Source organism: Zingiber officinale, chromosome 9B, assembly GCF_018446385.1.
Source record: "Zingiber officinale cultivar Zhangliang chromosome 9B, Zo_v1.1, whole genome shotgun sequence".
NCBI classification, from domain to species: Eukaryota; Viridiplantae; Streptophyta; class Magnoliopsida; order Zingiberales; family Zingiberaceae; genus Zingiber; species Zingiber officinale.
Genome location: NC_056003.1, coordinates 18,583,473 through 18,604,802, shown reverse-complemented (window position 1 = coordinate 18,604,802; position 21,330 = coordinate 18,583,473). Strand labels below are relative to the sequence as shown.

General features: G+C 34.1%; 1 protein-coding gene across 1 annotated transcript; it reads left to right on the top strand.

Moving 5' to 3' along the window:
- Nucleotides 1–7,267: 7,267 nt before the first annotated feature.
- LOC122023373 (serine/threonine-protein kinase STY13-like) lies at nucleotides 7,268–19,896 on the top strand. Its single transcript, XM_042581437.1, has 3 exons — nucleotides 7,268–7,497; nucleotides 7,802–8,789; nucleotides 19,339–19,896. Exons 2-3 carry the CDS (start codon nucleotides 7,879–7,881, stop codon nucleotides 19,676–19,678), a joined length of 1,251 nt encoding a protein of 416 aa, XP_042437371.1. The 5' UTR covers nucleotides 7,268–7,497; nucleotides 7,802–7,878; the 3' UTR covers nucleotides 19,679–19,896.
- Nucleotides 19,897–21,330: the final 1,434 nt, after the last annotated feature.

The following is a 21,330-nucleotide window of genomic DNA, read 5'->3' as shown; positions in this document are numbered from 1 at the left end:
AAATATTCATGTTTTGGGAGAGTTTTTGGACTTGATCCCAAATGAATATGAGTCTGATCTCGGACATATGATGAAGCACTCCAAGATAAAGATACAGCATCTTGGCAAAGAGCAATGAATACAGAATTAGAATATATGTATTCTAATAAAATCTGGAAACTTGTGGAACCACCAAATGGTGTAAAAGCCATTGGGTAAAAATAGGTCTACAATAGGAAAAGATGGATAGACAGGAAGGTGGAAACTTTCAAAGCAAGGCTTGATGAAAATGAAAACTTTTTCACTGGTAGCCATGCTTAAGTATATCTGGATTCTTTTATCTATTTGGCAAGTGGATGTCAAGACAACATTCCTTAATGGAAGTCTTGAAGAAAGCATCCATATAAAGTAACCAGAAGAGTTCATTACAAAGGGCAAAGAGCATCTTGTGTGCAAGCTCAATCAGTCTATGGACTGAGATAAAGCTTCAAGATCTTGAAACATCCGGTTTATCTAAATAATCTAGACCTATGGATTTATTTAGTAACCGGATAAGTCTTGTGTATACAAAAGGTGTGATGGAAACGTGGTGATATTTCGTGTACTATACGTAGATAACATTTTTGGTAGTTGGAAACAATATCAAAATGTTGTCGGAAGTAAGGGTATGGTTGTCCAAACAATTCGATATGAAGGACTTGGGAGAATGAATATATTCTTGGGATCAAAGTAATAAGGGGTCGCAAGAAAAGAATATTTTAATTATCCCAAGCTTCATATATCGAAAAAAAATCTTTGCTCATTTTAATCATGCAAAACTCCAAGAAAGGTTTCTTACCTTTTTAGCATGGAGTAACTTTATCTAAAGAAATGTCTCCGTAGACATCAAAGGAGATAAAGGACATGAAGGCGGTTCCTTATGCTTCGGTTGTGGGAAGCCTAATGTATGCAATGCTGTGTACGAGACTGGATATCTATTTTGCTGTGGGCATAGTTATTAGATATCAAAGCAACTCTGGACAAGGACATTGATCTGCGGTAAAATATATATTGAAGTACCTTAGAGGCACTAGAGATTACATGCTAGCTTATAAGGCAGATAATTTATTTCCTGTGGGTTGCATGGATTTTAACATCCAATCGGAAAGGAACAATAGTAAGTGAACCTCGGGGTTTTGTGTTTACTTTAGGAGGTAAAGTCATAACTATGGAAGAGTGATAAGCATAGGTGTTTTTCTGGACTCCACCATAGAAGCTGAGTTTATGGCAAACCTCTGAGGTAGTCATAAAAGCTAAATGACTCAATAACCTCAAGATAGACTTAGATATGATTTCTGGTTTGTCTAAAGATTATTACAATTTATTGTAATAATAGTGGTGCAGTAGCAAACTCGAAGAAACCATGAGTCTAGAAGGCAAGTAAACACAATAGAGCGCAAGTACCACCCAATACGAGAAATCGTATAAACGAGGAAAAGTTGTTGCTGCCTAGATTGCATCAGATGATGACCTATAGATCTTTTTACTAAGGCCCTTAAGGCAAGAGCTTTTGATGGGTATGTTAAAGAGTTGGGAATCAGATGTATGGCAGCAGATATAGCAGCTTAGTCTTTTAGTATAAGTGGGAGATTGTTAGGATGTATACTAAAAGTCTAGCTTTTGGTATAAACATTTATCTAGAAATAAGAATCACATTGGTCAAATGTCTATATTTATGATAAATGTAGTTGTTCAATTAATTTATATTGCAGAAAACATGGTGTGTGGTGTCACACACAGAGGATCATGTTATCAGTACCTTATAAATTTTAAACAGTAGCTCACGACCAAAATGGAAAGGAACAAACCATTGGAAGGTCGTAGTGTAATTAGGTATTAGTTTATCTTAACTATATAATTACACTAGTACACTTAGAGTATATTGAGTAGGACCATTAGAGGTCGTTTCTTTTATACTGACTTTATAAAGGAACAAAGACCTCAGTTATTATGGAAGTGTGTGCTCTTAATCCTAATATAATAACAAACACATATATTTGATATTTATTTCTTTAATTTATCAATGGGTGAGATTTAGTTCGATAAATCAATAAGCCCGATAAGTTGGGAAATGATATCACTTATAGTGTGTGTTGTTGATTATAGAAGGAAACTGTGTCCTAGTAATCTAGGTTGAGAATGTCCCCAAGAGGAGCTCATAAGGATTGTCATGTTAAACCCTGCAGGTGAACTTAGTCCGACATGATGATAAGGTTGAGTGGTACTACTTTTGGACTAAGATATTAATTAAATGAGTTGTCAGTAACTCACTTAATTAGTGGACATTCGACATTTTAAACACAGGGAGACTAACACACTCATAATAAGAAGGAGCCCAAAATGTAATTTGGGATTGGTGCGGTAGTTCAATAATAGTTCTCTAGTGGAATGAATTATTATTGATAAAATTAAGTTGTGTGTTCGGGGCGAACACGGGATGCTTAATTTTATCGGGAGACCAAAACCAATTCCTCCTCTCGGTCCCTACCGTAGCCTCTTGTATATAGAGATTTATACCCACCACATACCCACATTCTTACCCATCCAATGGGGTCGGCCAAGCTAGCTTGGAACCCAAGCTAGGGCCGGCCAAGACCAAGTGGATGAGCCAAGTTGGTGGCCGGCCAAATCTTGGGTCCCAAGCTTAGGTGGCAGGCCACTAGAATATTAAAAAGGATTTTTATTAAAACTATTTGTTATGTGGATATCATGATTTTAAAAGAGAGTTTAAAAATTAAAAATTTCCTTTTATAGCTTTCTACAAAAGATTAAGAGAAGATATTAATCTCTTTCCTTATTTGTAGATTAAAAGGATGATTTTAATTTTTGGTAAAAACTTTCCTTATTTGTAAATCATCTACATGTTTAAAAGAGAGTTTAAAATTTAAAATTTTTCCTTATTTGTTGATTAAAAGGTGGATTTTTAATTTTAAGAAAACTTTCCTTTTTAACCATGTTCATGATTTAAAAGAGAGTTTAAAAATTAAATATTTTCTTTTATAAGTTTCTACAAGAGATTAAGAAAAGATTTGATATCTTTCCTTATTTGTAAATTAAAAGAAATTTTAATTTTTAGAGATAACATTCTTTTTATCCACATGTTTAAAAGAAAGATTTTAATTTATTAAATTCCCTTTTTATAAACCAATCATGAAGGGATAAAATTATTAGAGAAATTTTTATAAATTTCCAGAAACAAATTAGGAAGTTTTAATTCTTGTTTAATTAAAACTCTCCTTGATTTGGGGAATAAGTGGTCGGCCATGTTATAATGAAAAGAAAAATTATTTTTAATTAAATAAATTTTTCCTTTTCATGGCAAAAGAATTAAGGAAGTTTTTATTTAAATTTCCTTATTTGCCAAGATCAAGGATTATAAAAGAGGGGGTAGAGGAGGCTTTATGAAATACAACTCTATTATTCTTTTCCTCCCTCTCTTCCTTGGTGGCCGGCCTCTTCCTCTTCTCTCTTCTCCTTCTTGTGGCCGAACCATCTTGTTCTCTTGGAGTCCTTGTGGTGGCCGGATCTAGCTTGGAGAAAAGGAGAGAAAGGAGGCTTCGCTCTTGCATCCCTTGGAGCTTGGTGGTGGTGGCCGAACCTCATCCTTTCTTGGAGTCATGTGGTGGCCGAACCTTGTAAAGAAGAAGAAGGTGCCTTGGTGGTTCTCGTCTCGGAAGATCGTTGCCCACACAACGTCCGGGATTAGAAGAGGAATACGGTAGAAGATCAAGAGGTCTTTCTAAAAGGTATAACTAGTATTTTTCTTTTCCACATCATACTAGTTATTTTTGGAAATAATACCAAATACAAGAGGCATGCGATTCTAGTATTTCGAATTTGTTTTCGATGTTGTGTTCTTTTGTTTTTTCTTTTCCTTGTGATTTGATTGTTCTTTTCGGTTGACCTAAAGTTATTTAAGGAAATTAAATATTAACTTTCCTTAAAAGGCTTTGTCTAGTCGGTGGTGGTTGTTCCCATATCCAATAAGGCCATGTGCCTCGCCACGTCAGTACTGGAAGCCAATTTTGGAAATTAATATTTAATGAAATTAATAACCTAGGTGATTTGGATCGGACGTGTTAAGTTCCGCAGGAGATCCGAGTCTAAACATAAAAGAACAAATAGATTAAACTTTGGATCAAACGTGTTAAGTTCTGCAGGCGATCCAAGTTTAATTTAAAAGAACACATGGTAGCTAAGAAAAAGTTCAGACCTTTGTACAAAAATTTTTTACAGTGGAACCATTAGGTTTTTCGAGTAGCAACCAACAGGAACGTCATTAAATTCTTGCACCGTATTTAGGGATGTAAATGAACCAAACAGTTTATGATCTATTCGGAGCTCGATTCGGTAAAAAGCTCGTTCGAATTTGTTCGTTTATCTTATCGAGCTGAGCTCGATTTCGAGCTCGACAGTTTTATTGAGCCGAGCTCGACAATTTTATCGAGCCAAGCTCGACAATTTTATCGAGCCGAGTTCGAGCTTAAGGATATTCGACTTTTGAGCTCGCGAACATGTTCGTTTATAGGCTTGCGAGCAAAAAAAATGAGCCTTAAAACGAGCATTAAACCGAGCCAAAAAACAAGCTTTAAAACGAGTCAAAAAAAGAACTCTAAAACGATCCTTAAAATGAGCTTTAAAATGAGCAAAAAAAAAACGAGCTTTGAAACGAGCCAAAAACGAGCCCGAGCTCGCTTAACATGTTAGGCTCGTTAACTTTGATAATCGAGCTAATAACGAGCCGAGCTCGAACTGTTCGTGAGCTTGATAATTCTAAAACGAGCCGAGCTCGAACCTTGTGATAAAAGCTCGATTCGAGCTCGAGCCGAGCTCGAGCTCGAGCCCGAATATAATTTAAATGAGTCGAGCTCGAGTCTAATACTGTTTGGCTCGGTTCGGCTCATTTACATCCCTAATCGTATTGCAGAGACTGAATATGTTAGTGAATATGTTAGTGTTGGGAATATATAATTGTAGTCCCCGTGAATTTTGATTAAAATTTATGGATGAACTTAAACTCATCGATTCAATCTATTAAGATCAATATATTGTTAGAACTCTCTTTAAATGTGACTAAACTTCCAAACCATAATTTTACATGCTATTTAACCTCGTTTCTAAAAAAAATTTCATAATCACTTCAGATTTCAATTCGTCGAGCATCTATTTACCGTATACCCTTTCCACGCTAGAAATTAATTTATTGTAACTGCAATATGTATGTCAAGTAATCTGTATATATTTGATATAAGATATTAATTGTTATTATATATTTTATTTTAAAATTTTACTCAAATATATATAAAAAAAATCACGATTACACCAATAAATGATTCAATCTTACATATTTTGTTTATCCGCTGACGACCTCAATTAATGTCACACATCTCAAAGGGTACAGTAAGAGCAATTAATCATACGTTATTTTGCTAGTGCTAGGATGCCTAGAAATTTACTCTCATATGTTGGCATGTAGATGCTGAGTATTTAGATTTTAGAATATATTTTTAATGGATATAAAATATCTCCTTAGATATATGGTTAATTTCATATAAAAGGGTGTTATGTTAGAATAAAATATTCTCCATAATTTATCTATTTGTATATAATCATAGAGCCGATTATACTAGACTATTTGATATGAGCTATATCATTTTTTATTCTAATAGAATTCATAGAAATTTAATTTATTGATTTTAATATAATACAAGAAAGTAAGTTATGATCCAAAAATTAATTTGAAAAAAAAATTAAAATATATTCATATACATTTAAATGATTTTGGTATGCCATGCTGCTCACCTCGTGAGTACTTAGTATAATATTTTTGAATTATTTTAGAGCTTAGTGTTTAAGATTTATAATTTATGATTTAGGTTTAGGATTTATAGTTTATGATTTAGGATTTAATATTTAAACTAAAAAAAAAATTATATTAGATGTTCACAGAGTATGTGATATAAGATGTGTGACATAATATTCTTCTACGTAGAGTTTGTTATATCACACACTTTATGTTGCTCACGAAGTATGTAACATAAGATGTGCACCATAACATCCCTTTACATTTAAAAGACCCTCCAATATTTATTATTTTTTAATAATAATTCTACATTTGAAACATAAAACATCCTAAGCTTTCTATTCGGGTGTCAAAATACCATTTGCTAATTTTATCTTTATCAAATTACCATCTAAATGTGTCCTTTAGTAATCGAAAAATGGAATGGGAGTCAGAAATTTCATATCGAGAAAATGAAATGCATGTGTTTATGTTGAAGGGCGGTGACTATGTTATTACCTCCCATTTACCTCTCTTTACCCCCTATTCTTATACTTCATATATTTCTTATACTTAAAAATTAAAAAGTGATGGTTGTCGTCATCGCCCCCCTTTTAGCTCCGGAAGTATTATGACATATCCCTATTATTTGGAAGGGTGAAAATATTCACTATTTTATTTTGTGAGTAAAGATAATTATTTATTTATCTATTATTAATTAATAAATTTTATAATTCATCTTAGACTATTTTTTTAATAGGATGAAATGAGTTTTTCTGTTTTTTTCCCCTAATCTCTTCCAATGGTATTAATTTTAATGAGGGTGTTTTAAAATTCTAAATCCTTAATTATAAACTCGTGACCTCGCTTGTTGGCCTGGTCAGTCTCGCTTGCGGTTGTATTTTTTTCAACTCTTTTCCTTTCTCCATCTCCACGTACGTAACAAAAGCATTAAAGTGTATTTTTTACATCCACCCAATTTTTGATTGGCATTATAAAAATAATAATAAAAGGTGAAGGGGGACATTTTAAAAATCACCCTATTTCTATTATAATCACTTTATTCTCCTGTACTAGGGTCTAGTATTAAAACTCTCCTCCAAATTATAATATAAGATATTATTATATGAAATTTTGGGATTGAAAGTTGATACATATGAGTATATCTTCCATCATATTTTAATCATCTATACTAATAATTAATAATTATTCATAATTTATCTTTTCTATATTAACTAAAATTAATTAACAAAAAAATAGAAGAATAAAAGAATCAACTTTTACCCGAGTCTAATATTAAGATCCTATTTTCGAAGACTTCAGTATTAAATTTGGAAAATTTCGCTGCGGGCCTGCGGCATCTCGCTCAGTATGAGTATTCAATGTGGAAGCATTAAACGGAAACAGTCCTTCTAGACTTCTAGTAAACGGATAAGTCGGTTCCAATTATTAAACAAAATAAAAAAGAAAACGAGAAGAAAAGGGAAGGGAAGAGAGATAGAGAGTCAGACGACTGGTTCTTCCTTCGTTTACTGGTCGTCGCCGCGTCCTTCTCCAGCCTCCCAAAAGCGAGGGCGAAAAGGTGCTCGTTTCCTCGCCGCTGCTCCTCTTCTGCCCCCAGTATTCGCCTTCTCCCTCGAGAGCTTGGCCTCGGATTCGTTCCAAGCTTCTCCCCGGAGAAAACCCTCCCAATCGAGGTATGTCTCGCCGTGCTTCGCTCCAGATCGGTTGGTTTTTGAGGCTTGTGGAATTCTCGGATCGTTTCTCCGTTTAATGCTTTTTTGTTGATTTTTTTCTCTTTTCTGTGGATTTCTCGGAGAAGTGGTGACGGGATATGGTGATTTTCGTCAGTAATCGGCTAGTTTAGATAAGTAATTCTTTAAGGAGTAGAAGTTTATGTTACTTTTGATTATCTTCAAGGATTTTACGAAATTAACCTGGAAATTTTTGATATAAGAGGAAGCGAAGACCATCGTCTAACCTGGACTTTTTTGATTTTAGGTCGCGGCATCGATGCTCGAATGAGGACCTAGTAAAGATTGGGCTTTTGCTTGCTAGATCAAGTTTGTGGAGTAGAAATGCTGGAAGGTAGCAAATTTCCTGGAATTATAGCAAGTGTCGGTGGGCTCGACACTCGGAGCACCTTCTATGATATGGCTTACTACCGGCCGCTCGAGGAGGGATCCAATATGTCTATTGACAGTATTAACAGTATGCAAACTAGCATTAATGGTGGATCTATGGCCATATCAAGGGAAGTCAGTAGCATTGGGTCGACTGACTCGCGTACTGGCATCCTCAACTACCCAGGTCTCCGCCAGATTGCTACTCCAAATTATTCAGTTGACCACAGTGTAATGCGGCCTGGCAAGGTTAATCCAGGCTTGACCGGTGATGCATTAGCCCATGCCCTCATGGACACAAAGCACCCCACGGAGACTCTTCAAGGTTATGAAGAATGGACCATTGATCTTAATAAGCTAAATATGGGTCTTCCGTTTGCTCAGGGAGCTTTTGGTAAACTATATAGGGGAACTTACAATGGAGAAGAGGTTGCTGTTAAACTGCTAGAGAGGCCTGATGATGACCTAGAGAGGGCACAGTTGATGGAACAGCAGTTTGTGCAGGAAGTAATAATGTTGGCTAATTTGAAGCACCAAAATATTGTTAGATTGATTGGGGCATGTAGGAAGCCTGTTGTGTGGTGCATTGTTACTGAGTATGCGAAGGGTGGTTCTGTTAGGCAGTTCTTAACGAAGAGGCAGAACAGATCAGTGCCACTCAAGCTTGCAGTTCGACAAGCTCTTGATGTTGCAAGGGGGATGGCTTATGTGCATGGGCTAGGTTTTATTCACAGGGATCTCAAATCAGACAACCTTCTTATATTCACTGATAAATCCATAAAGATTGCAGATTTTGGAGTGGCCCGTATTGAGGTCAAGCCAGAAGGGATGACACCTGAGACTGGAACATATCGTTGGATGGCTCCGTAAGTCAACAGCTTTCCTATGAGAACATCTGTGATTCTTTTATTGTCTGCTTTCTACTACTTCTGCCTGACCTTCTACTTAGCTTTTGAGACTATTCAATCAAACTTTCCCAATATACCTTTTTTAAATCTGACTGCTAACTGACTCAGTTGGAGATGTCATGCACATGGACAAATTTACCAATAATGTTCATAATTAAAGGAGTTAAGTTGGTTAGAGTTTATTGCAGAAAAAGAGAAATTAATTACTAATAAATCCAGATAAATTTTGTATCTTAGCCTTAATGCTACCCGATTGTTGAAATAGATCTACGTAAAACACCCAAGTAGTCCAGACTTTATGGCTTGTTTTGAAGTCTTGTGGTTCTTGCATTTGTTTCTAAGCTATATATTTGTACTCTGTCTGTTGACTCTCTATAGACCATCATTGATGGGTGCACGAACACCACCCATGACAGTTGTCAAACAAGCATCAACATGTATCCCTGTCTAGGAAGGAGAATCTAGAGGATCAAGGTTTAAGATCTTTAGCAAGTGGTAACTTTTAGTAGTTAGATTTTTGCTGTGTAGCAGAGAATAATATGACAAATTGCAATCTTATTCGCTATTATGTGAAAACGTAGCAATAACTAAGCCCATTGGCAAAGCATCATATGTTGATTAATTGAAAATTTGAATAATTATGATTTCTATATATAAAGTGTAGGAAAAATAAAATGATGCATGTATCCCTATCTATAGGCAGATGGAATCTAGAGGATCAAATCTGAAGATCTTCAGCAAGTGATAGTTTTAGTAATTAATAATAGATCTTGGTTTTGTTGTATAGAATAATATGACAAATTACAATCTTATTTGCTAGTGTGCAAAGATAACCTGTATTAGCAAAGCCAGTTGGCACAACATCTTGTCTTGACTGATTGGAAATTTAAACAATTATGACTGTTATACAACATATGAGTGATACATACATAAACTTGAACAAGGAGATGAAGACAACGGAATACATTGTGTCTTGATTCGTTGAAAATTTAAATAATTATGATTGTTATACATAAAACAGAGAGATTTATACAAGAACTTGAACAAGGAGATGAAGACACTGGAACTATTACAGAACTCTAGCATTGACTTCTAAGGAAAGACGCATCATGCATGAGTTCAAATATCAACAAAGTTTAGTAACTAAAACCTAACATGCTATCATTCTCAGATTAACAAAATTTATTATTCTGGGGTGTGACTTAATAGTAATTTTGTATAACCAGTACTCCACATATCACTGTTAAAACAGTATATATTCATAGTCTGGAGAAAGGTGAAGTTCGAAGAAGATTACTCTCTAAGGCGGTGGCTTAGTTAGAAAAGAAACTAGATCTAATTGTTTTCTCCAAAGTTTGATCCTAAAAGTACGATAAGATAAGAAGACAATTACTTTGTGGTTATAATCATTGGTAAGCTATGAAAAGGAAACAAAATTCGTGAATACTTTTGAAACATGCAAAGCATTCCATTGAGAAACATTAAACTTTAGGTTGATGGTTCCTTTGTTTGCAACGGCGATAGAGAAGCCATCTACAACAATTATTTCAATGTTTCTTGGGCAATGTTTATAAACTTGAATTTGACAAGATTATGAGTCATATGATTGTTCTCTCCAGAGTTCAAAATCCTGATATTATTTTGGTATCATTTGGACATATGAGATACTGGAAACTATTGTTTGAAATTTCATATTGTGTTCGGTGCCTTAGTTGAATGGTTGCTGTCTGATAAATTACCAGTATGTCGCATGTGCTGAACGTGTCAATCAGTAGCATGTTGTGCCGCCACTTAGCATTCTTTGACATGTATTAAAGTTAATTCTGTTTGTTATTTTTTTCATAACTACTTATATAAATTTTTTATTCAATTATCTAATTCCTATATATATATATATATATATATATATATATATATATATATAAGTTTATCTTGACAGCATTGAAATAAAAAATTAATAAAATTATTTTAAATTCAATTAGTCTTATTAAAAGTAGAAAATCGAAGTGAAAGACGATTAAATGTGTAAAAATCATTGGAATTCATCTTATCATGTTTAATGCATGGCGAAACAGAGCATTAGTCATCAATTAGTTATAATATGAGAACTTGATTCAATTATTTAATTATAAAAAAAATAAATGAAAGAGTAAGACTGCTCAAAGCATGCTTTGAGTACGCTCTCTGCATGCTTTGAGCAAGCCAAAACACATCAAATGTCAACGCAACACATTGTTAAAAATTGTACTAGTTTAGACAATGTCCAAATTTCTACATCAAATGACACTTTAAATCTTACTCCTATGCATGTAGCAATTGTACTAGTTTAGACAATGTCCAAATTTCTACATCAAATGACACTTTAAATCCTACTCCTATGCATGTAGCTACCTTCTCTTGTTGTTGTTGTTCTTCATATTCTTCCTCTCTCCACCTCCAATTCGTCATTGATACCACGGGCCAACTCCAACATAATATCAAAATTGTATTATTCCAATCAAATTGAGAAACTTATCACTAATGATTTCAAAGCTTGCTTAAAGCACAAAATTGGTTCTAGTCAATGAGTATGAATTATAGTCGAGTTTTAGAAAAACATCTCAACTTGATTTCTTCTTTGTTGAAATCCTACTTCTCCCATATTTTTCTCAACATTGTTAGACAATTGGAGAGACAAGAAGAGGATAAATCAAATCAAAACAGAAATTTTTAACATGATTGCAAATAGAAAGAAGAATTCCGCTCATGACGAACTAGTCATGGCCGGTCCCAAGCTCATATAAAGGAGGAGGATTGCGTTAGGTTGTCAGCCAACATTAAAACTATGGTAAATGTTCAATGAATGAATCTATTAAATTATTATCTTAATACTAGGTTGTTCCCCGGAAGGAACGGGTTGTAGGGTCTCATTGTAACGTCTCGTCAATAACCACTACATCTCCAGAACTCAAGTGTAGTGCTAAATATGCAAGAGTTCGTGTTGCAGGTCTGACTGTAACGTATCGGCAAGGACCGCTGCATCTCCATGAGAACTTGAGTGTAGTGTTAAATAGGCAAGAGTTCTTATACCAAGGTTGAATAAAATAAATATGATAGAACTAATAATCTAAGATTTGAAACATGGAACATAAGAACTCTCACTGGTAAATCAATGGAGGTAGTAGATACAATGATTAGGAGAAGAATTAGTATTTTGTGTGTACAAGAGATAGAATGGGTAGGCAAAAAGGCAAAGATGATAGAAAACTCGAGTTTTAAGTTATGATACACAGGAAAGAGTAAAACAAGAAATGAAGTATATATTGTTGTAGATAGTTCGTTAAAGGATGAAGTTGTAGGAGTGGTTAGAAAAGAGGATCAAATTATAGCCCTTACGATAATAGTGGTGAAAGAAACTATGAACATAATTAGCGTATATGCACCGTAAGTAGCATTAGATGAAGCTACTAAATCAAAGTTTTGGGACGACTTAGATGAAGTATTACAAAATATTCTGCCGAAGGAAATGATTTTAATAAGAGGTGATCTAAATGAGCATGTTGGAGTGAAAAATGAGGAATATGATAGGGTACATGGGGGTTATGAGTTTGGAATGAGAAATGAAGAAGGGAAAATTATATTAGATTTTGCAATAGCATATAATGAGACTAGATTCTTTGGTCTGCAATCCCTGGTCCCTTTTGCAATTTGCACGTTGGATCTTGGCCGAAATCTGTCAAAATTGGCTGCGCTCTCCCCTTGGTTCACCTTTCCACCTAGGTTATAGTTTTGGATTGAGTCAGACAGTCGGAGGCCACCGGCGGTGGACGAACTGTATGATGCCAAGCAGGGGTGGCCTGCCCACCGCCGCCGACCTCCGGTTGCCTTGCTCGACCCAAAACTATAACCTAGGTGGGAAGGTGAACCCAGGGGAGATTGCAGCCAATTTTGGCCGGATTTTGGCTGTGATCCGACGTGCAAATTGTAGAAGGGATCAGGGATTGCAGACCAGAGGATCTAGATTCCCATATAACCTTATATTAGCTAATACATTTCTTAAAAAAAGAGAAAAACACTTAGTCACGTTCAAAAGTGGGAATAATAAATCACAAATGACTTTCTTGTGGTTAGGAATAAGGATAGAACGATTTGTAAAGATTGCAAGATCATTCCTGAAAAAAGCTTAACTAACCAACATAGATTAGTAGTGTTCGATATACGCCTCAAGCATAATATCAATAAAAAGAAAATATATACCACTCCTAGAATTAAGTGGTGGAAGTTAAAGGATGGGAAGTAAAATATATTTAAGGAGAAGATAGGAGTACAAGTATTAGGTGAAATATATGGTGACTTTAATACGACATGGGATAAGATGATATTAAAGTTGAAAATAGTAGCTAAGAGTGTACTTGGTGAGTCAAAGGGACATGCACCACTAAATAAGGAATCTTGGTGGTGGAATGAGAAAGTACAAGAGAAAGTGAAGGAAAAATGAATAGCTTATAAGGAATTATATATTTGTAAAAACGAGGAAAATTTAAAAAAAAAATACAATAGCTAAGAAAGTAGTGAATGAAACAAAGAAGGAAACTTTTGAACTATTATATTAAAAATTGGATACAAAAGAAGAGAAAAGAAACATTTATAGAATAGCTAAAGTGAGAGAAAGGAAGACAAGAAATCTTATCCAAATAAAATGTATTAAAGATGAATGTAACAGGGTACTTGTAAACTATGGAGAAATAAAAGAGCGGTGGAAGAGATATTTTCATCAATTTTTTAATAAAGGTTCAGGTGACCAACTTAACTTAGGTAATTTAAGTAGGTCAAATGAATATAGAAATTTAAATTTTTATCGTAGAATTCAAATTTCAGAACAAGCTTTAAATGAGATGTACAATGGAAAAGCCATTAGACCAGATGATATTCTAATAGAGGTATGGAAGTGCCTAGGGAAATAAGGTATTGAATGACTTACAAAATTATTTAACATGATATTGAACACGACAAAAATGTTTGATCAGGAGGGTAAGTACTTTAGTTCTCTTATATAACAATAAAGGAGACGTATGAAATTGTGCAAATTATAGGGGTATTAAACTAATGAGTCATACCATTAAACTTTGGGAAAAAACAATAGAAAAAAGATTAAGGAATGAGACCACGGTGATTGAAAATCAATTTGGGTTCATGCCTGGATGATCGACAATAGAAACTATACATCTTCTTCGACAACTAATTGAAAAATATTGGGAGTAAAATCAAGATCTACATATGGTATTCATTGATTTAGAAAAAGCTTATGATAGAGTCTCCAGAGAAATTATATGGAGAATTCTAGAAAAGAGAGATGTTAGTGTAACATATATTAAACTAATTAAGGATATGTACGAGGATGTAATGACCAGAGTAAAGACTTCAAGTGGTGTAACTGAAACATTTTCAATAAAAATAGGGTTATATCAAGGATCAACTCTAAATTCTTATCTTTTTACACTAATCATGGATGAATTCACTGCACACATTCAAGACACAGTACTGTGGTGTTGCATAGATGAGGATGTTAAGGTGGATGTGTGGACATACGAGGATGGACAGAATAAGAAATGAGAGCATTAGAAAGAAAGTCGGAGTTGCATCTATTGAGGGAAAACTTCGATAGACATGTTTAAGATGGTACGGGCATGTACTTAGACGATCAATAAATGTTCCAATTAGGTGATGTGTAATTATGGAAAACACACATATCAAACGAGAAAGAGGAAGTCCAGAAAAGACTTGATTAGCAACAATAAAACAAGATAAAATTTATTTAAGTATAGATGATATTATAGTAGGAGATAGAGCTCAATGGCGTAAAAGGATTCATATAGTCGATCCCACTTAGTGGGATAAGATTTGATTGTTGTTGTTGTATTACAAACAGAAAGAAAAATTTTGACAATGAAGGTTTGAAAGAGCAATCAGATCTCATGAGCGTGAGTGTGAGGCTTTGATACCAAAATAGAAAAAACATTTTGTTTTATTCACTCAATTCATGTAAAGGGTTGATCCATTTCACATGGTCATGTACGCATAAAGTATGGAAATAAATACATAAGAAAGTGCTATATAAAAAAAATAAAGGAACATCGAATGATGGGGGAAAGAAATAAAAATGATTCCCTATATACATAATTTTCTATGATTAGTAGGGATATCTCAAAGAATCTTCTAGGAGATAATACCAAATACTATTTTTAGAGATATAGCAGGAAAATTTTCCAACATTTTGACAAATTTTTTTATGGTAATTAAAGTTTCTTTGCACATTCCTTCTAATCTTTGTCTTTCATGAGACAACAAAATATATTTATAATGATTGCCACTTTGTCAAAAATAAATAGTAATAAAGGAGATGCTCTTTTGTTAGTTCTAATGATTAGTTAATGAATTTGTTCACAATTATATTTGACCAGTTACGGGTTTTATTATATTTCAAAACCAACTTGGGAAGTGTGGTTTTATGATATTTCATAACCAACTTAGGAGGTGTGTTTTTTGTGGACTATATTGTAAATAAAATAGGGCTAAAATATAAATTTATCAACTTGAGGGGTGTTAATGTGAGAGGATAATAATGGTAATCTGTATTGAGATAGAAAGTGCTGAGGAAAAATAAACCTATTTTTTTCATGCATAAACTTTTCAATGCGGAAGAAGAGCCTTGGCACAATGATAAAATTGTTGTAGTGTGATCTTGTGGGTCGTGGAAACAACCTCTTACAATGCAATGCAAGGTTGTGTATAATAAATCCAATGTGGTCCGTATATGGATTGTTGGGAACTTCATGCACCAGGCTGTCCTTTTTAAAACTTTTCAATGCGGACTAATATTTAGTATGATTCTGACATTGACTTGTGAATTTGTTTCCTTTAGGTAGTTCATGACTTCATGTGTCTCATGGTGGTAAGTTTATGCCATATTTTGGGGAAATTGCCCTATCAAGGTTACTACTGTTGAAAAATTCCTCAACCGGGCCCTCATCTTTGAAATGGCCCAGTAGCTCTTCGTAGTGGTCTTCTTTCCCAACATATATACCTCAATTTTTTTCTCTTTACCAATATTCTAATTAGGGTAAATTTTATCCCTAATATGTGTGTGTGTGTATTTTCAAAATTCAAGTTTAACCATCATGTACTTACTGGCTATCTTTGTTATACATGTTCTAAAGTTGAGCATTATAGTAAAAAATGATTACAAAATTTAGTGGGAATTCTTTGGATCTGAAATTGCATCTTTTGCCATGTGTTTTTTTTTCATCAGTCTGACCTTATTTTATAAATTTAGATTACATAAATCATGGTTTTTAAAATAGCCCTTTGTTTTTCTTCCGGAAACGTTCATAAAGAGCATGGTTGTCTATTCCTCTCTCTGTTCTTTACTTAGTTATAATGACATTTACTGGTGCATATCTTGTATAGCAAGACTCCAGTATGCTGAGGCTTCAAGAGTTACATCAGGACATCATTATACTTTTGTCAAAACTGCCCATGCTTTTCATATGCATGTTTATAATTATGCACACCTTTATATGGTCATTACACATGCATGCAATTTCTTGTGAATGCGGATTGACACTACTATTTCTCATTCATTATATTTTAGTAAAGAAAAACCATTCTACTTTAGAATGCCTAATAATATAGTAAACATGAATTGGTGTTATGGTCCTATCAATCAATGCTTGTTATCATATTTGTACTTATCAGCACATCACTGGGTATTGAATCTATCATTGAAGTTAACTGTCAAATAAGTTTCCCCTACAATTTGTCTGAAATGATTTTGCCATTAGTTTTTCAGCAACTAGATACAAATTTAACACAAGCTAATAAACCTTGATATGATGGCTGTAAGTGATCAGTTAAGAATTTGCTTTTCAGCCTTCTACCATTTTAGGAGTTCCAATGAAGTATCCTTCAAGATTGGACTCCAATCCTTCATTGTTTGACATTAAAATAAATAATAATATGCAAATACTTTTCACTTGTTATGGGACGAAGATTTGTAGGAATATTAAAGATCTTTGATTACAATTATATGCCTTAAATAGTCATAGAATCTCTGTGTTCTCTGCCTCCGTTAATGAACGCTCAATACTTTTTTTTAAGTATCACCACCCATGTCTTTGAAACGAACTGATGTGTGTTGGCAGCTACAAGTAACAAAATGCATACTGTATTAGTTCTGTTTACAAGAATAAATGTCTTTTAAAAGCTACAAAAAAGTGGAGTAGCAACCAACAATCAATAACTATTTGGCTAATGGTGAGTTAGATCTGTACTATTTTCTGCCAATATGCGGGGTTTTAAATGTGTATAATGCCTTTGTTAGGGTAACCTTTTCACTCCCAGTGGGTATAGTTTCACATCCAATATGGTCTTGAGAACATCTCTTGGTCAAGACCCAAAAAAATGTGTAGAAGCAAATTATCGTGAAGAAAATATTACCTTGTTCATTCAAAACAGTTGTTTGGGCCCATGGTTTAAAATCTCATGTCGTATCGGACAACACGTGAGAAACATTTCGTTCTGCTTGCCGACTACGACGCAAAGACCGGCATGCCTCGTGGAGGTGCGCACGACCTTCGCGGCCGCTTCGAAGGGGTTGCGCAACCCCCTTGGCTGCGTCACGAGCATTGGCCGGGTTGCGGGTTAATTTTTAATGAAAATTTAGTTTAATAGTTTAAATTCACTCTCAGCTGTAGTAGGGATAATCTAAATAGACTTTATTAAACCCTAATAGAACTATCATATTAATTTAATATATATATTATTTATTTTAATTCTAAAAATATATAATAAAATTTATTTATCATACATATATTTTTATTTTTTTTTCATATTTTTTAAATATTTAAGTTATATTTTTATTAATATATTTTATATTAAAAAAATTGAAATCATATCGGTACGGCAACCGTATCATTCTAGTCATTCCGAAACTCCGATATGGTTTAAAATTTTAAACCATGTTTGGATCTTTTGGGCTATTGGGAGAATCAATAGTTCTCTATGGTTCTCTATGATTTTTTTTATTATGTATTATATTGTTCTTTATTTCAAATGGTGGACATTTGTTTAAGATATAATATTTTTAAATTCTATTGGGAGAGTTTTTAGTTTTAGCCGTTGGCGTCAATGCTAACAGGCTTCATTATAGTGTCTTCTGTATTAAAATTATTGACATATACGTGTTTTGCATTTGACAATGGGTGATTTTGATAGTTATTGATATTTATAATTGAGTAGAAAAGGAGCTTTGACACAACTGTAAAGTTGCTGCTGTGTGACCTAGAAGTTACGGGTTCGAGTTTTAAGCTCTTGCAATGCATGGTAAGACTGCGTACAATAGACCCTTCTCCGGGATCCTATATTAATAGGAGCTTTATGCACCGGGCTACTCTTTTTATTGATATTTATAATTGAGTGACCAGAATATTTAAGTTTGTTTCTTTTAACATGGTACTGTGTTGGTGCAATTGTACCCCAAGTCGTGTTCAACCAAGATGTTTTGATTTATTTAACAAAAGATTTGAATTAGGGTATGACTGGTGCATAAGTTTGTAGTGGCTTAGTTGGATGCACACAAAGCTAACGGAACTTGTAAATTGACGAGGTTGCGCCATGGTTGATAACTTGGTGTGGCTAAGATGGTTTGATTCAACAACTTTGATAGCAACTGCAAGAGGTGGACTATGTAGGGACCTAGCGGAGGATGACATGTGGAGCGAGTTTAGGACTTTAGTGCATCCAAGGGGCCAACGACCTAATGGGAGTACTCTTAGACAATATAAAGTTGCGACAACTTGAAAGCATCTTTGTATGTGAGACTTGAGAGATTATGAGAGAATTTGTACGCTAGGTCCCTATATAGTAACATGGTGAACACAATGAACGCTTGGATAGATTCTTACCTAGGCGTGAACTCGACTAAGAAATTTATTTCCTTCTCTGATTGTCCAATGTGTCTAATACTTGTTATGTATGAGCGTATTTTGCAACTTTTATGATAAAATGTATTTTGATGGGTTGATTAATCAGGTATCTTGATTACAATACATGCTATGATTCATATGTATATATTTTTAATCCATTATCCATTTATTTGATTCCTAATATCAAACCTTCACTAGATATATAAGTCTTCAATTTATATATAGTTATAGCCCTATATCGTTAGAGGCTTAATTTTGATTGCTTAAATGAATTCAAATTGAATTCATTCGTTTACATAAGCCTCCAGCAACTAAGCATTAGACTTTATCATCTCACTGCACCCTTTAGATGTGTATGCATATATCAGTGAATTTCAGATTAGGTTTGATACCTTCTCTTTATTGACCATTGTATTCAGTTAAAGGTTTTTGGAGAGCAGAAATATCAACTGAAAGCGAATTTCATCTATATATCGCATGTTTTACTTAAGTTATTAATCTCCATTTGCTTTTAGTTAGTCTGAGCTCATCATTCAACAATGCAGAGAAATGATCCAACACAGACCCTACGATCAGAAAGTTGATGTTTACAGCTTTGGCATTGTGTTATGGGAGCTCATAACCGGCATGCTTCCCTTTCAGAACATGACAGCTGTGCAGGCAGCCTTTGCCGTCGTAAACAAAGGTGTCCGTCCCATCATACCCCATGATTGCCTTCCAGCCCTTTGTGAGATAATGACACGCTGCTGGGATGCAAACCCTGATGTGCGCCCCCCTTTCACGGACGTAGTGAGAATGCTGGAGAGTGCAGAGATGGATATAGTAAGCACTGTTCGTAAAGCTCGTTTTAGGTGTTGTCTGTCCGAGCCAATGACCAGAGACTGAAATCAGAAACATGTCTATGAAGGCTGTGAAAGAAACAGAAAAGGGCGCTGCGCTCATTGTGTTCAGCATGTTACTAGAAAACGTTCTCTATGTGGAATTTAGTTCTTACCTTCGCAAGGAAAGATTATTATTTAGATAATCGTGCTTTTTGTTGGCAGCTTTGTTGTATTAAATTGCATAGCCACTCTATGAAATTAAAGTCTTCTTTTCTTTACTCAGATACTACTGTGGTTTTTGTTGGAATGGTTTTAGATGATTGCCAGCTTCATGCCTAAACTTCTATTGTAGTTAAGATGGTACAGTTTGCACAAAGATCTGTAGAGCAGCAAGAACAAGTGGCCATATTATCAAACATTACGCTGGGCGAAGTGTTAAACTGATATATGAGTATTTTTTTAATGTGTGAATGTTTTATAATTCTTTGATAGGCTAAACTTAACATAGCCATCATAACTGTGTTTATGTATGTTAGAGATTACCGTTTTGTTTTCTGAGTTGTCTGTTTAAAAATTATGGCAAAAAAGATGAATATGTTCGCTCCCAGTGTCTCCATCAATTCATTTCAGGGTCAATACGAAGGAGGTAAATCACGGACGATTACTAACCTTTGGAATAATGACTAACATTATCTGTTTAAACAGTCCCCTCTCTACCATTGTCGCCATTGCCAATAACAACTAGTAGTCGACATTCTTATTTAAATGACAATTATCTCGAAGTGGTCAAAATGACACCTTCTTTCCCAAAATTTATGATTATGATCTCTATAGATTTTTTTTCTTACACCTATAAATAGTCAGGTACGAATACCATTCACGTGTTTGAGATCTTTCTACTTACAATTTCTAATTTACTTTTGCTTCCACTGTGTAACTCCAACGTCCTTTGCAGTTAACTTGGACTGTGCAGGAGCATCCATAATATATCGTAATTATAATATTCATCATCTCATCAAAAAGTATGAGCCCAGTGTTACATACTCATTATAACAATATATTTCTTTCACTTACATCCCTTTTAACATTAACACTCATTATTTATGGGTTCTACCGTCCACTCACCCATCATAAAATTATATCATATTAAATAAATATATTTTAAAATATTTAAATTATTATTATTATTTTTAATTATAATCTTACTTGTAAAAAAAATATTTTTACCATTTTTAAAATAATATTAAAAATTTTATAATTTTTAAAAAATAAAAATAAAAAAAATTAAGAGAGAGTGTTCAAAGGTGTTCAAATCTTTGAACACCCTCTCTCCTTTCTCTTGTGAGTGGACATTATAATACCCCCTCACAATGAAGAGGGGGTGTTAAATGAACATTATAATGTCCATTTAACACCCCATTGAGGATGCTTCAAGAACTTTTATTTATTTTGAACTATGTACCCAATCCTTTACACTGATTAATTTTAAAAGTAATTGATTTAATTTCACAGAATTTTTTTATAATTAATCATAGTAAATTCGAAAATACTCAACAGTCAAACATTTCAGATTTACCATTACATCGTAGAAAAATATTCTATAATATAATGTGGCTTGGCATGTGCAAGTTGTGTAAGGAACTAGAGCGCTAAACACGTAAAAATATAGCAGAAAATAACTAGTTCCTCCAGAAGATCCATGCGAAAGGAAACCAT

Bases quoted from the DNA above. Each gene is read 5' to 3' on its own strand.
- LOC122023373 (XM_042581437.1), top strand. From the start codon at position 7,879: ATGCTGGAAGGTAGCAAATTTCCTGGAATTATAGCAAGTGTCGGTGGG. The intron at 8,790-19,338 runs GTAAGTCAACAG...TCAACAATGCAG, and splicing joins ACATATCGTTGGATGGCTCC to AGAAATGATCCAACACAGAC.